Consider the following 16,215-nt stretch of genomic DNA (forward strand, 5'->3'; position numbering starts at 1 on the left):
GGGGCCGGGCGGCGCGGTCACGCCCCTCCACCGCCTCCGCCAATGGCGTGCCTCTCGCCCGCTGATCGACAGGCCCGGCGGAGAGCCGGAAGGAGGGCGAGCGCCGAGCTCCTGGCGTCGAGGGACGCCTCGGAGGGGGCTGCCGGGGGAGCTGTGCGCCCGGGGCGATGGCCCTGAGCAGGAGGGAAGGTAAGGCAGTGCGGGGCGAGGTGGGTGTGCCGCCGCGGCTGCTCCTTCGGGCTGGCGACGGAGGGCGGTGAGCGGCCTTGGCTCTGTGGCCCGGATGGGGGTGGGAGTCGTTAACGGTCCCTCGCGCSGCGGTTTAACGGTCGGGGGGCGCGGCCGCCCGCGGCGGAGGAGCGTTTTTGGCCGGGAGGAGCGCGCTGTTGTGGCCGCGCTCAGCGGCGGCGCAGGGCTCCTGTGTCCACCTCCTCGGCGCCCTTGCCGGCCGCTGTGGGTGGTGGGGAGAGCGGGAAGCCGAGGGCCGCGCCGGGGAGTGGGTGCGGGGGTGTTGTTCGCGGGATCTTGCGGTGATGGTGTGTGGGGAGGCGGGGAGCAGTCAGGTTGGCAAGGGGCGCGTAGAATATAATTAGTTCTTTAATCACAAGTTATTTTAAAATGAACGCCCTTTTCTTTAGGATGCACGTGTGTATGCACTCTTGCTGACTGTGACCATATAGTTTGGCTTATTCAAAGTGTGTTAGCACAATTCTGAAATAGGCAAGGCAATTTGTTTGCAAAAAAATTTGTTTTCCTAATCCAAGCAGAATTTTGGTCTGTTTTATTATACTTTTTGCTTTATAAGACATGGGCTTGACCAGGAATAGCATAATAATACAAATAGAGGTGTTTGCTAAGTGATATCTTATTCTCTGAGAGGTTTTGAGTAGGGCTGAGCTATAAGAGAGTGAAATGCTTACTTTCTGTAATGACTTTCTGGTTGGTTTTTTCCAAACACTTTCAGCATCTTGAAATGTGAATCCTTCCTGTAAGGATGAGAATGTGAGAATATGACTGAGCACCAAGGGTTGATGTATAGGCTATTTGCTAGCTGACTGCAAGTAGTTAGTGGTAGGAAGTTTTGAAGGGAGTATAAAACTGAAGCAGTAGTCTCTGAGTTTTAGATGCAGCTCCATTGCAGGTAATATAGATGGATGATGGAGTAACTGTTTTGCACATAGTGTAGACTGCCCTTGACAGAAGGTGGAGAAGTGCACACTGATGTCTTGTGGGAGAAAGTTAGTGAGTTGGGAAGGGTGAGTTTCTTCACTTGTAAACTGGTGACTCTAGGGCTGAGAGCAGGGAAAGCAAATTCCAAAGTACTCAGTTTAAAACTATAGGTCAAATAAAGAACCACTTGTTTCTGTGCAAGTGAAAGAGAAGGCTAAAATGATCATGCCACATGAGTGTCTGTACAGTATAAAGTTAGAAACCACTAATGTTTTCTTCAGCCATCTCTAAGGATTGAATGATTGTTGCTAATATTAAGAGTGGGAAGAAACTAGAGCAAGGAATACAAGGAGGATGGGATGTCATGCAGTCACCCTGGGATGTAAATAGAGGATGAAATAAGAAGACTGGAAGAGATCACAACCTTGCTCTGCTGTTGTTGATAGCATATGTGGAAACAGTTGACTTGTGAATCTGCAGACAAAAAATAATACGTGTGTCAGAGAAGAGCTGAAAAAGAAAGTTCAGATACTGCTTCTAAGGTTTTTTTTGGTCCAATATATAGGAGAAGGTAGAAGATGCTTCAGATGGATTTTGTCCACATTACAAAGGAAAACCCAAGTTTTTAATTTTGTATTGAACTGGGCCATAACTGGTCTATAGTTTGGAGATTGTAGGGCTAACCTTCATTGAAGAAAAAATCTAAATAGCTAAAAGACAGGAAGTTAGCAGTACAAATAAGTGAAATGTATTTAAGGTTTGATTTGCCAGGAATGAGTTGGACAGCTGTAACTGAGAAAGTGCAAAGTTTTTATTTATTTTTGGTTGCTCATACACTGATGCTAAGTAACAGGCTAGATGAACTAGCAGATCTCATTGATATGTATTACTCATGGGATGTTTACCCCCACTGAGCCATTGAATTCACAGTTCATAAGCATCATCAACTGTATCTTTAAAGCCGTATTCCCCACTCCTTTTTTCTTGAATGTGTGTGTAGTTCCAAGGTAACACTGTCTCAACTGTCTTAACGCTCTGTGTAGAGCCTTTAAGATGRTGTTTGAGATGATGCTCAGATGATGAGCCTGATGTTCCAGCTACTAAAGGGTAGAATTAAGATATTGGTGTAGGTATACACTGTTGACCTTAACTGCTGATAGAAAGCACTGCTACAGAAGTTGCTATGCAACACAAAGGGTAATGTAGTAGTACTACAGGAGATTTCCTGTTTGAGAGATTATACTGGAAATCAAATGTGGTCAACTGAAAGTCATCAACAACAATAACAAAAGATTTTAAACAATGTAGAGTGTTGCATCAAGGAATGCTATTTTGCCTCTTTGTGATGAGTAAAATGACTTGTTTATTGGGCTCATATTTGTATAGGGATGCAACTGTGATTGCAGCCCCTTATGTTGGGGGGAACATTTAAAGACTAAATCTCAGATATTTGAAAATTCTTAGTTCTTGCAGATACAGCAGTGTTTTTTCTGTTCTTAACTGTTTAAGAATAATCTTGCTTCTTACAGATAATGTTTTGGTTTTTTTCAAGTCTTCATATAACTTGTTTGAAAACACTTTGTGTCTGTTTTTACAAAATATTTTAAAACTTTTTTTTTTTTTTAGGGTGAATGTCTTTTTTTTTGTAAACATATGTGTTTACCAACAAGGGCCACATGCATCAGAATTGGAATTTGATGCCTGATGCAGGTTTCTTTTACTCTGGGAGAGGTATCCTAGTCTTTTTACAGSAATTAATAGTGCATGTTGTTTTCGGTGACCAAAGACTTATTACAGCTAGCCAAGATCCAAATTTTATTTGGATTGTACTTGAATAAATTGCTGATACCAATGGTTTTGTAATTAAAGATAGCAGTTGCATTAGGGCAAGTGTAATTGAATCTGCCATTAAAACTTAATGAAAAATTTCGTTTTCATAGGCCTTCTTTCATTGCTTGTGCCTGGATGAGTTGTCTGATCAGGAAGGCAGGCCAGCATGATAAGGAAGGAAAAGGCAGAAATGATAGACCCACCGACTTTGCACACAGAAAGTCTGTGAGGATAACTCATGCTTGCAGATAGTTGAATACCCATAGCCTGACATAATGTGGCATTGTGTGGTGGGTTTTTTTGTTTGTTTGTTTGTTTTTTTAGAAGGAGTACTTTGGAGTTTTTCTTCTCTAGTTTTCAGTGAGACAGTATGGTTCACAAGTTGTAGACGGGATACTATTTAAAGATATTTCTAGGAACAATTCTAGGTACTTCTGTTGTTTTACAGAGTTAGTTTTCTTAAAACAATTGGCATGTGAAGCATTTCGCTCAACAACACTAGTTTTCAGGCTGTGGTCAGTAGATTCCTGGAGTCGAATCTACAGTCATCTGTTTGTTTGTTTTAATAGGCAATATTTTCTTTATTAAGCTTTCAGTTGCCTGCAGTTCAAAAAGTTGAAAACCATTTGTCTAGAAGTTTGCATTTCTGTTAAGGATTGCATAGTAACTTATGTTAAAACTCCTTTCTGAGTTCATAACTAGCAAAAAAAAAAAAAAAAATCAAATCCTCTTTTCTTAAAAATTCCAGTACTTTGTATCAATGGGATATTTATATTGGTTTCTATTATATGCATATGTGGGTAGGTATGCAGAAAATATTGGGTATTATGTCATGATCAAATGTTCAAGTCATAGGAAATTGTACTAATTTACTATATTTACATGACCTTCCTCAAGGTCATGTAGACATTTGATTGTATTTACCCTCTTTTATATTATATGAACTTATGAAGATTCCTTTGCAATTTAATTTAAATGAGACACTGTTTTTTGAACTTTTGCCTGTGGTCAGTGATGCTGCCACTACCAGTTTCATGGTTTGTCTGTTTTTTTTCTGTGGTATTATTTTGAGCTTAATTTTAGTTTCTTTTAAGCAGAGAGAGCAAGTTGTCTCTTTAAAATTTCCGAGGTTTTTTTTTCTGTTCAGTAGTCTAAACTCTGGATGGCTCCCCCCCCACCCTCCCACTACACACTAGTCTTCAGTTATTCTTATGGCAATATTTCAGGCCATTATAGTACTATTTTTCTCTTCTCTATGTTGTTAACAGCATCTACTGTAAAGTTACTTGATGATGCCAAAGATGTTCCTAAATTAGAATGTAACAAGAATTCTGTGAGGTTTAGAAAATTCGCACTGTAGTTGCTTGAAAGGAAAAGGCTACTTTTTTGAACTTTAGCCCAGATATGTGCTATGGTTTGACGCTTACTTCAGGGCATGTGCTGTTTTCTCTCTGCATGCATAAAGCACGATGAGAGTTCTTTAGATTGAAGTAAGGTTTAAACTTTATGGAATTTAGAAAGCTTATGGATACACTAGCAGGGGACTGGACTTGACGACCAAAGAGATTATCCAGTCATGCTCTTATGAAATATCAGATTTATAACTGTTTCTGCAACCTTAATTTTATGCTCTCATGAAGCTGATCTCTGCTCTGAATAAGGCAAGGGTCATAGCAGGAGCAAAACAAAATAGTACATGATCCTGTAATTGGACTACTGTGATGAGTGTATGGTGCAAGAGGAGAGACCTTTGTTTCCTCTCCCTTCTGAAATAAATCATTGGTGTCCTTATAGTTCGTTCATTTATTTTTTTTATCTAGTGTAAATGGGGAATGTTAATTCCAACTCTCCGTTCATATTTATGAGGACACTGTCAGTTTCCTTACTGGTGTAATGTGAAGGGAAACCATGTAAACCATCAGCTGCTTTGCTAAAGACTATGTAGTCATATAAGCACTAGTTAGTGGACATAAGAGGATGATGTTTTAAGCTCAAGGCTTTGGGTTTTTTCCTCCAACTTCGGCCTCAGGATTGGAAGAAAGTCTCTTACTAATATGATTAAAAGTTGGCTACCTTTGAGTACCCACAATTACTTTTTTTTTTTTTGTCAACAGAGCTGAGTTTTAGTAAGGGAAGATGAGATATCTTCCAATATTTTGAATGGGATCTTTTTGATTGTGCCAGGTAGGATAAAGATAATTGTATGAAAAATGTATTGCTATGTATTGTGAAAGATGCTTAGAAACATGGATAATGTGCACAAATCAAAATAGTGGTGAAAATGCTCTGTTTTCCCAGGACTCTGGTAAGGGTACTGTTACGATAAGGTTCCACTATGAGTCAGGCAGAGTTCTTGCGAACAGCTGGAGCAGAATCCTGATGTTCTCATTATGTTGGCTATGCGGCTTCTTATCATGTCTCTCCTGTATCATGTCAAGTTTATTAGATGTCTAGGAGCTCACAGTCGCAATTAAGGTGGCCTACTGAGAGATCTCTAAAGCTTTTGTTAAGACAGGATGGCACGATACATTAGTCAGATTCTTATTGAACTACACAGCCATGCAGAATATACTGACAGCTGTAACACTAGTCATCTTGATTAGAAGCTGCAATGTGACACAGAGATCGTGCTTAGTGAAGCTGAATCAATTTCATCTAAGCTAAGAGAAAACAAACGCCTGCTTTTTTTGTAGTGAATAACTTACTTATTTTGTATCTGCGATTGCCATGAGCTATGTTGAGCTGTATGCACACAGCGGTGAAAGTATAAAATTAACTCCTCTGTTACTTACTTCTTAATTTAGGTGAATACATAAGTGTGGGATATGGTATCGCTATACTCTTTCCTTTCCTTCCTCCCCTATAGACACATGTCAAGATGTATACTAAAATAAGTTGCTCTTGTTTAAATGGTGCCTCAAAGCTAGGAGGACTGTGCATTATTCAAGTTTCAGGGAACAAGGTGATTTTTCCTCATATAAAAGACTAGATAGCACTGGATGAAAAGATAAATGGAACCTTACATTTTGTGGACTGCTATATTAATCACAAAATTGGAGTCCTTTTTACACTATGCAGTTATCAAATTGTAATAATAAGACAAGAATAAAATCTAGGCATTTGGCATCCAATTTTAATGTCTGATGGAACACTAATAGATGCTGTTTCAGTGAGAATAACATCAGAGGTCTTGAGACAAACCTTAAGGTGATGAAGTTAGTGTTACGCGCTAGACCTAAAAACAACRGCATCTGAGCTTCTTGTGCAGCTCCCCATGGCATTTTGGTTAACAACTGTACTGAGATGCAGACAGCTGACATCTAGTGGTTCAAGCACAGAATTCATGCGACCTTGGATAAAAGTAAATTCTTCTGTTGTTTGATCTCCAGACTGTAGGTGCAAGTTTTCCTTTTTCGACCTGAATATATAACAATAGTTTTACCAACTCAAGAGTGAAATGATCTATGTCATGTGGAATGTAAAGTGAAGTAAATTGTGAAACTGGAAGAGTGAGAACCATTCCCACCTTATGTCTGGATACGCAGTCGAAAGAATGTACATGTTGTTTTTCCCTTTATCTGTCATTCAAGTTGTATCAGGATAGTAGAACTTACAAATCATAGAAGAAGATGGTAAAGTTAAAAAATAGTCAGTTTGTGATACCAGCATTTCATCCCAGTGTTCCTACTAGATTACTGGTTCTAAAAAACAAAAACAAGCAACCCACCCTCCTTAAGCTCTGCTGACTCAGATGATAATAGATCTATGCTGGAGAACAAGAGGAAGAAGCAAACAGCCTTTGTTTAAAAAAAGCACTTTATTTGCAAAGGCAAATACTAAAAAGTTAGGGATTTGAGGCTGAGAGACGGTGCCTTCCAGACTGAAAGACTTTGTTTATTTCTTCAGAATCCAGCTTTCTAACTTTTAGAAAGATCTTCACAGAAAAGGAATTAGTACATAATAAAGGACTCTTTAATRCAGAGAGGCAGAAAAAGGATGAAGATCAAAAAACTCAAGTTGTACAAATGTAAATAACAAAAATAGCTGTGTTTTTAGTGGCAAAGGTGATTAAGCACTGGAATAAACTAGTGTGAATGATTTGGATTATTTGCTTTTTGAAGGGCCTCCATAGTCTTTTGAAACATTACTAATCTTATTGAGACACAAGTTGTCTGTTTGAATGCGAGTAATTGTGTAAAATTATTTCTTACAGTCACTCAGACGAGATGACCTAGTGGTCATTCTGGCCTTAAGGTGGCAGTGTGAATTCCACCTTGAAATTTGAAGCTGAAAATTTATTTAATATATTTCTTAAGGAGGAATTTCAGAAACTGGTGGACTTCCTGAAATTAAATAACAGAGATAAATATGTAGAGCTATGCACTTGTAGATAGATACAGTCAGGTCTAAATTATGAAAACAGAAGGTRTTGTGGCTGATCTGCAGAATGGCATCCTCTTTGACTAAGCACAATATCTTGTAACATCTGTTTAGTCTCTGAGTTCATCTACAAGTGCCTCTTTCAAGAGGTAGTCTACTCCAGCCTCTATTTTCTGCGTTTCTATCCACCGCTGGAATTCTGCTTATCTTGCACTTTTTTTGTCCCTTGGAAGATCCGTTTTCTTATCCCCATGATTGTGTTTTGCTTTGGTTTGCATATGTTTTATCTATGGTGGAATGAAAGTATGTCAGATCTTCGCAAAGCTGACCTTTCTGGTAGCAGGAAAATAAGATGACTTGTTCTCTGCCTTCCTCCTGGCTTGAACAAGAACATCCCTTCTTAAATATGGCAAACAGTCCTTATGATGTTTTGAACTGTCAGGCTATACGGGATGTAATTGCATGTCACTGCATTCCTGCTCTCTTCCTTATGTTTCCATGCAGCTTGAGAACATTTTTGGAAATAGGGAAGTTGTATGGAAGGTTGTGAAAAGAAGGGGAAGGAGGAGGTAGAAGTGATATCCTGTTCAGCTGTCATAGAATGTTTTGTTCTAGTTAATTCCTCCCTTTCCTCTTTGTTTGATTTAAATCTGTTGATAGTGAGTGAACTGGTGTCTCAAATCTGGGAATCTTCTTCGCAGCTATGTAATCTTGACTGAAAGCTTCTTGAAGTGAATGTTTAAATGGCTAGTTGTTGTCACCAGGGCTCGAACTTGCATATACGCGCACACACGTGCAGAACTGGCTTCATCCAAACCTCTGGTCTCTGCCACTCAAAGCAGTGGTCCTGAGGTCTTTGAGCTATCAGATGTGGCCTCTTTTTTTTGGGGGGGGGGGGAAGGGAGGGAGCTGAGGTATATTTTTGTCTGGAAGCAATGCATATGTGGCTTCTACTGTACTGTGAAATTCAGGTCAAGCTTAATATACTTAGTTGTTCTCAGATGTCTTAGGTCTTGGTTTCTATTGACTGTAATGGGAGCTTGTACTCAGTACAGTGTCACTCTAGGTAGTACTTCAGGTTATCTTATCTTACACTGTGATTGGTCAGCTGAATTGCTTTCTTGGATTGGTTCTCTATGGAGAGATATATAATGTATAAACAGAGTATGACACCTAGCACATGTCTGCAGTTAAGTATCATAATTTCAGCCTGAATTCTGCCCCTAGTGTCTAAAATCTAAATTGGATGCTTTTATTTGGTTGTGGTCTTTTTGAGACTTGTAAGGTTATGACCTAAGAATTGGTGTATGTTAGGCCAAACAAATACAGGGTGAAGACCTTTGCTCATCAGTTCAGCCAGCTGAGCAACTCTTTTAGAAGTAATGTGGAAGACTTAAGACATGAAACCCTATCCTATGTGATAGAAGACAGAGGGAAAACATGTTAAACTTTGTAGGGAATGGTTTAAGGGGGTGAATCCTAGCCTGAAATTCCCATTATCAGTCTTCAGTCTTGTAGCTGGTAAGAATATCACACTGGCTAACACTTCCTGTATGCAACAGCACCCTGAACTTTTTTTTTTTTTTTTTAATACCTCATCTTTTGAATCCTAATGGAATCCATGTATCTAACTCTTTTTTCCCTTTCTCATCCCTGATCAAGAGGGGCTATTCAGCAATGTTTGGGCAAGAGGGTAATGGAGTTGTTGTACCCAGCCAGACAAGGCYATAAGCAACCTGCCCTAGTTGACCCTGCTTTGAGCATTGAGGTTAGACTAGATGACCTCCAGAGGTCCCTTGCAACTTCAGCTTCTCTGTGATTCTGTGACCATTCAGTAAAATAACTTTCTTTACATGCTGTTTGTAGGAGGTATGTGATACATAAGAAAGGAGACTTCAAGGATTTAAATGCTTTTAAATATTGGAGAGTAATTCCGCACTAATAGAGATAAACTAAACACTTTAATGAAGCCTTGTCCATATGTTTTGCATATGGATTGTCTTCCCTTCTGCTCTTTTTTCCATCCCCTTCTCTTCTGCTCTACTCTTATATTTGTTATCCTGTATTAACAGGAACAAGGTTTTTAAATGTCTTACACATGGATTGGCTTCAGAAGAAATTCCTGACTCTTTTCTTGTTGGAAAGCGCTTGTGTTTGTAGGACAGAAAAAACAAGTAGAGCAAGTTGTAGGCTTCTCAGAGCTCTAATACATTCAACACTTGTGATGCCATTTACTTTATTCTTGCTGTCCAAGTTGCATTTGAGTAGGTAGCAAGCGACCAACTGAGAAACACGATGGGAGTGCGTGCAGTACTTAGGGCAAGTAACCAAAAGAGCATGGAAGGCATTCTCCACAGAAATGTTTTTGAGGAAACTATCTCCTCCCCCATTCAGCTGGAAGGGACCTCTTCTGACGTTGATCAGAATTATATTTGTTTAGTTATGCAGCATGCATTAGTTATACGGTCTGTAGCCTTAACTGAATTTTTGGTAATGCTCTCAACCCCTGGAGAGAACCTTCTTAAATCTGTGATGCTATGCCAATACTGATGTGTGTAGTTATGGGTAGTTTGCTTATACACAGATAGGAAACTTTAAGTAGTGTTTGTTTAATACTTAGGTGCTAAGCAATGTGTTTGTTTGAAGCAAGGCTTTTTTTCTCTCTTTACTCTTCTCACTTACAAAATTAGTAATTAGGAGTACAGAGATCCTGGATATTAATCTAGTTTGAATCACTAGCCAGCACATGTTCTGTACTCTTTTTCTTGGAGTTATATTTTGCTTTGCTTCTCCTATGTCAAACAGTAGACACTTGGTGCTTTTTCAATCTTCTGATGCATTTGTTTATTCCTCATGTTTTCTACATGAGAGTTGTGAAGAACTAGCTGTGGAACTAGTGTGGTACCTGTTGCAACTTGTTCTCACTTCTGAAAATACTGGCTCCTTCTCCTCACCAACTAATTCCTGGAAAGACAGGTCTTCTGGTGTTGCTTCAATTTCATTGCACAGGAGGAACACTCAGTACTTTCACTTGTGGGCTGGTGATGTGGCTGGTAAGAGAATGAGCTTGTTTCACTTTTGAAACCTAATTAGAAAACTGATTCAGAAGTCAAGACTAAAGTGTGTATGCTTTTTTACTTCTGTTGGTCTATTAGAATAAAAAATTTCTACTGAAATACATCAACTACTTCTCTTAATCTTGTATTTACAGTTCTTTGCACTTCAGACTCAAGGCCCCAAGTGTTTGAGGTCTTGCGTATGTGTTTGAGATCTAGACATCTTTAAGTTTCACTAGCTTAAATGTAGTTTGAGTACTGCTAGTGCTTAGAATCTGCTTATTTTGCAAGGAGCTGTATCCTTCCTTTAACAGATAAAGCATGTTTTTTAAGTTTTGCTGGCATTGCAACTAGGGGTTCTGAAGATATTAAAATGRCCACAAGAAAGATCAGATAATCTGGGTTTAGTTGCATGAAATACAGAAGTGAATTCCAGTATTCTTGGTTGGGCTGATGCTTACTTTGGTTTATAAAGTAACATCAATTTCTTTCAATACTTTAAGCAATTCTGACAAAAAGTAGCAAATACAGACTAAGAGTTTCCAAGCAATGTGGCTAGGTCATGTGGATGTATGTGTAGGCATGGAGAATCTATCCTTTTGTCCATGTGTCCCCCGCCGCCCCCCCCCCCCCCCCAAAAAAAAAAAGCAAGCCAGTAATTTGTTGGAACTTGCATCTCTTTGTGTGGGCATGTGAAGGGAAAGACAGAAGGGTAGGAAAGGATCAAGGAAGAAGAGAATTTTTAAGATATTTAAAATTAGAATGTTTCACAAAGATCTCTTTAATGATACCAGGTTCTTTTTCTTGCTTAATAGTACATGCAGACTGTAAATGGAGACTAGTTAGCAACTTGGCAGCTCTTCCTCTTTTTGAAATGTGCACCAGCTGTTTGCATCTCTTTAACTGCAGTTAAATGAAACTTTCTTCTAGACAGCATGTGTTGTACTTGAAATGCAGCTAAAACGCTTTGTAATCTCTCAAACATAATATACATTCAAACATAATATATAGCCCATGGCACTTCATAAAAAATATAATGCCAAGGCATGAAAGAAAATTTTCAAGAGTGGCCTCTATTTTGGGAGTTATAAACAGAATTGTCATCCTACCCTATCCTTACACATAGTGCTAGCAGTGAAGATCTCAGTGAGAACTTATGTCACCAAAGATGCACATTTGATGCATGATGACTAGTAGGCTTTGCAGTGTTGGCTTACAAGCTCATACAATCTCTGCTATATAACATTTAAAGAGACAAAAGTATGAAAAGTATGATCACAGAACCCAGAATACTGGGCTAATGGAGAATACATGAGACCTCTAGCCAAGTTCCCTTTCTCTGTCATAGTACTGACTGAGTGCCTTTATTGCACAGAAACTGCAGTTGGTGATGGGACTTCTCATTTGCCCTCTTGAATACCTACTAGGCCCTTGCTTTGTATGAGAGAGAGAGAGAGCAGCATTCCCGTCCTGGCTCAATAAATAACGCATGCAAATTTGAACAGCTGCAATATGAGAAATTCAGAGCACTGCTTTATAATACCTTATGCCTGCTTGGGGTATAAATACACTTAAATATGGTATCTTACTAATTCTATTTTAAGTGCTCTCAGATTGATCAGCCTCAAGCAAATACAAATGAACTACAAAGAAAAATGCTGTTATTAAGTACAGAGAATGTTTTTCCTTCTGTCATGGCTGTATCTCTGAACTTCATACCTGTAAGAGGTGCAAGACTGGTAGCCATGAAAATACTGATAAACCTCAGAAAACCCTCTCAAGCAGTGGCAAGAAAAGCTTTCTGTTCCAGTGTGTTTAAACCTTTAGATAAAGAGTTCACTTCCAGGGTGACAGAAGACTGTATTTTATGTTCTGATTTTTGCCAATTAGGGGTATTTCCTGATCACTGAATGTTTAAGCTGGGATAATTTGTCTAGGCTTTGGGGTTGGGGGGGGTCTTTTTTCCTGAAATTGTGTGGTTTTGTTTCCATTGTTGCTGTAGTGATAACACAATCATACTGGAACGTAAGAAAGTCTGAACTTTCTTAAGAATAAATGAGATTTGCTCTGGTACTACCTGTCTGACCCTCTCATTAATGACTGAATGTACAGGCTAGTAGCAAGCAAATACATCCAGTGAAAAAGGTGTAGCAATTCACTGCTGCTTCTTCTGTTCCTCTAGGAAGAAGTTTAACTATTTTAAATTTTCAAACAAAACTGTTCTCCTTTTTCTCACTGAATGTATCACATTTATTACCATTCCTGTACATCTAATAGGACTCCACTGTAAAATGACTTAGGCTTTTGATAGTGTTGTGAGGAAGCTTGAAAGTGTGTTTAAATCTAATTATATTCTGAATGAAAATACAGTGGCTGTACAGGTGACTGACTTCCTCTGGTGGCTTTTTAAACTGTTATTTACCACTACTGTAAGCCAAATTGCAATTCCTTTTCTTCTACTTCAAGTAGAAAACTTGATATCAGTGGGATTTCTTTGAGGAAGCTGAGCAAAATCTCACCCAAATACTGTAAATGAGAGCTTGGGTTGGATATTATGTATTTTTCCCCCTTTCAAAAAAACAGCTATACTTAGTGGGTAGAACTGGTAATTCATTTATGAGTGTTTGACTTGCACACTTATAGTGGCTGTAGTGAAAGTCAACTTATCTGGTATTGTCTGATATGCCATGACTCCCTTTTGCTAATTTTAACTTCACAAAAACCTATTTTAGATCTTGTAGGTCTAAATCTATCCCATATAATGGATGTAATGAATCTAAAAATTGTTTTGTATAATAGATGTACCATTATGTTTGGGAATCTTCTTTCTCCTCTGAACTTCAAAATAGCTAAGATATATTTTGTCCACTTCCTTTTAACAAAGGATCCAATGTGACATGGATCACATTCACCTGATCCCTGGCTTATCAGTAACCAACTACAAGCAAACCCTGGAGTCACCTGTCGGAACTATAGGGTTAAAAGCAGTCTTTGTGGGATTCAGTTCTAGTCCTCTCTGTTGCAGGCAACTTTGTAGTGTTTATAGCAATGTCTCTTACATCAAGCTCTGACACCTAGCTACTGTGTTTTGTTTTGCCCTGTTTATTGGAAGATTGTTGCAAAATTTCTAGATGCTCATCAAGAAGATTTTGGATTGGTAATTCTAATTTATTGTTAGTTTCCAGTATTTATTTGTGGCATGGTTTGATGCAATCTTATCCTTGAACTACATAACATTTTCACTGTTTCATGCTTACAGTTCTCTTGGTGTTTGTTTTCTTAGGCTGAGCAGTCCAAGCTCTCCTTGTTCTTCTGTGTCCTATTGATTATCCAAAGAACTCTTCTATACCTGCTCTGATTTGAGTTCAGCTAGCTTGTAAACAATAGACTTAAGGTTGTTAATGTTTCCAGTGAGGTTTCTTTAGATTCTTATATTTTCATACCTTGGATTAAGAATGTTTAGCCCAATAGGGTCTTGGATCACATTTGCATCATACATGACCTTAATCATAGTGGTGACTCAGTCTCTCTCATGGATGATAATACAACAGGCTTTCATCACCTCCAGCTGATGAATTTCCACTTAGGAATTTTTATTTCTCCCCCTAAGCATGGCGATCCTAATAAATAGTCCTTAAGGTTTCATTTAGCTCTTTAAACTTGCTAACTTTGTAAACAGAGGTAGTGTCAGCCAAATTCTTTCCTTAAAGCAAAATAGCAAAGGATCTCTTTAAACCTTCAGAATTTGAACTAGGTGCTTCTGTTAATACTATTACTGAGCACTGCTTCCTTTTTGTCATTTGATCAGCCATCATATTCTGAATCTCATTTCCCTGTACAATTTTGAACTGAATTAAATCCATTCAACAGTACTGGTGTGGCACCTGCAACCCCAGCCCCACCACCACACCTACATGCTCTGAGGTCTGGCAAATCCAAGAAGGCTCAGAGTACAAAGCGATCTTTAGCTGACGATAATAGACTACTGCTTCTCTCATCTTCAATGTCTGGTTTCAACAATATGCATCTTACAATGTAAGGAAAATCCATCTGTGTAGTATTTAAATCCTGTCAGATTACTGGAAGGGAAAGAGTACTCAATATATAGCAAGCATTTCTTTCTCAGTTTTATTTTCACTTTATTTGGACTCTGGAAACATCAGCAATGGATAAATCTTTCCACATACTTTCCTGAATTAAAATGGCAACTAAATCTGCCATGTTAACACAGAACTCCAAAATATGATGGTCCCCGGGCCATATTTCTCTAGGCTAGAGCAACTAGAAATTCTTTCAATTGTCACTCTGTGACCAGGAGTTCAGAACCATGTCTGTCTTCAGTCATGCATAACTATGGGGAAATTTTTCCTCAGATTGCAGAATTCATTCCCTACAAAACTCTGAAAGTATCTTTAATTTTCTGTAGGTTGGGAGTAATGACCTATAGATTGTACCTCAGAGAAATGGAGCTATGCCAAAAACACTATGGTAGCTTTTCAAGGTTCACTGTGGATTGGGCAAACTAAGTTGTCTTTTCAATAATTCCTGTCTGGTCCATGCCCTATAAAACTTCTTGGATTACCATCTGCTGTTCCAGATTTTGTGGGGAAATAAGGACAGCTGAAAGATTCTGCATTGCTTTCAGCTGCACCCACCTCACTTTCTTTCCTGCCCCCAAACCTCTTAGCTCATCTCCTTTCCTTTCTCACTTCCTGTTCCTCATCTTTTAGTTCAAGAGACTGTTTTCTTCTAAGAGTGGAGATATGCTTGCAGTAGCTCTTAAAACAAGGCTTCCCATTTCCTTGTAGTAGGCCTTTTACTGCTGTTAACATTTCTTTCCTGTTCAATTATAGACTCAGTTCCAGAGATAACGATAATTCTTCTCATACTATCTCTTACTATCTCCCCCTGCCCCCCTTTTTCCAGAATGGAACACCGGGTTTTGTAATAAATGAATACAATTTCCAAGGATGTCCTTGAAAACCTATTCAGTCAGAGTTATTAAACTCACTCTCTTGTATCTTTCACATTAATGCTGTATGTTAATCTGTCAATTTTCTTAATTTCTGATTCCAGTTAGTGTATCCCTCTTTTCTCTTTGCTCAAAAAGCAACTCTTGAGATCTTCCAAAAACACATCTCAAAGCATATGCTTGTTCATCAGTCTGCTACCAAAAGTGGAAAAGGGTTCTTGGACTGGTCTCTTGAAAGACTACATGAATCTGTGCAGATCCTCTCTCAATTACTTTGACTGGAAAACAACAGCAACAAATACATGCATGCATTTAGCTGTGCTACTGGTATGATGAGAGCAAGTCTTATTCTATTTGGGAACTGATAAGTTTGTCTTTAGAAGCAGATGATTTTCCTTGTATCCTCTTATATTGCATGTCTCAACTCAAGAGGTAATTGTTAATGGTCTGAGTGTTTCGTACCAGATGCCTTTGGTATTATGTAGCATCACAGGTCAGTACATCAGGTTAAGGAGATTTCTGAGCAGGGAAGAAAAGCTGCCCTGTAGGAGCTTGGGCTCACGTGATGCTATGGTTAAGCCAACATTCATGGATGTTACAGGGCTTGTCTTTAAGCATTCGCAGTAATAAAGTCCTGAAGAAAAGAGCAACCTCCATTGTCTGAAAAATGTTTTGGTAGCTTAGCTCTAAGAAGGACTCCTAAATGCAAAGCAGAGTGCTTCTTTGTAGCATGTGAAGCAGCTGAGTGTGGCAGGATAGATATTCCACAGAGCCTAATTTCCCTGTTCACTGATATGCAGGGCAAAC

The 16,215-nt window shown here is 38.9% G+C and overlaps 1 protein-coding gene across 5 annotated transcripts in view; it reads left to right on the forward strand.

The window, feature by feature from the left end:
* Positions 1-75: 75 nt before the first annotated feature.
* The window catches only part of ERICH1 (glutamate rich 1), a 110,775-nt gene continuing 94,635 nt past the window's right edge, over positions 76-16,215 (forward strand). For 4 of the 5 annotated variants that reach the window (XR_003254583.1, XR_003254582.1, XR_003254584.1 and 1 more), the window contains exon 1: positions 10,410-10,433. Coding sequence is in view for 2 of the 5 variants with exons in the window: in XM_026072063.1 (XP_025927848.1) it covers positions 10,425-10,433 (9 nt within the window). In the remaining 3 variants the exon portion in view is untranslated. Of the gene's footprint in view, positions 190-10,409; positions 10,434-16,215 lie in introns of those variants that run through there. The other variant, XM_026072064.1, reaches the window with a different exon arrangement.

The sequence above is a fragment of the Apteryx rowi genome, unplaced genomic scaffold (assembly GCF_003343035.1).
Source record: "Apteryx rowi isolate R43461 unplaced genomic scaffold, aptRow1 scaffold_335, whole genome shotgun sequence".
In the NCBI taxonomy this organism is placed as follows: domain Eukaryota; kingdom Metazoa; phylum Chordata; class Aves; order Apterygiformes; family Apterygidae; genus Apteryx; species Apteryx rowi.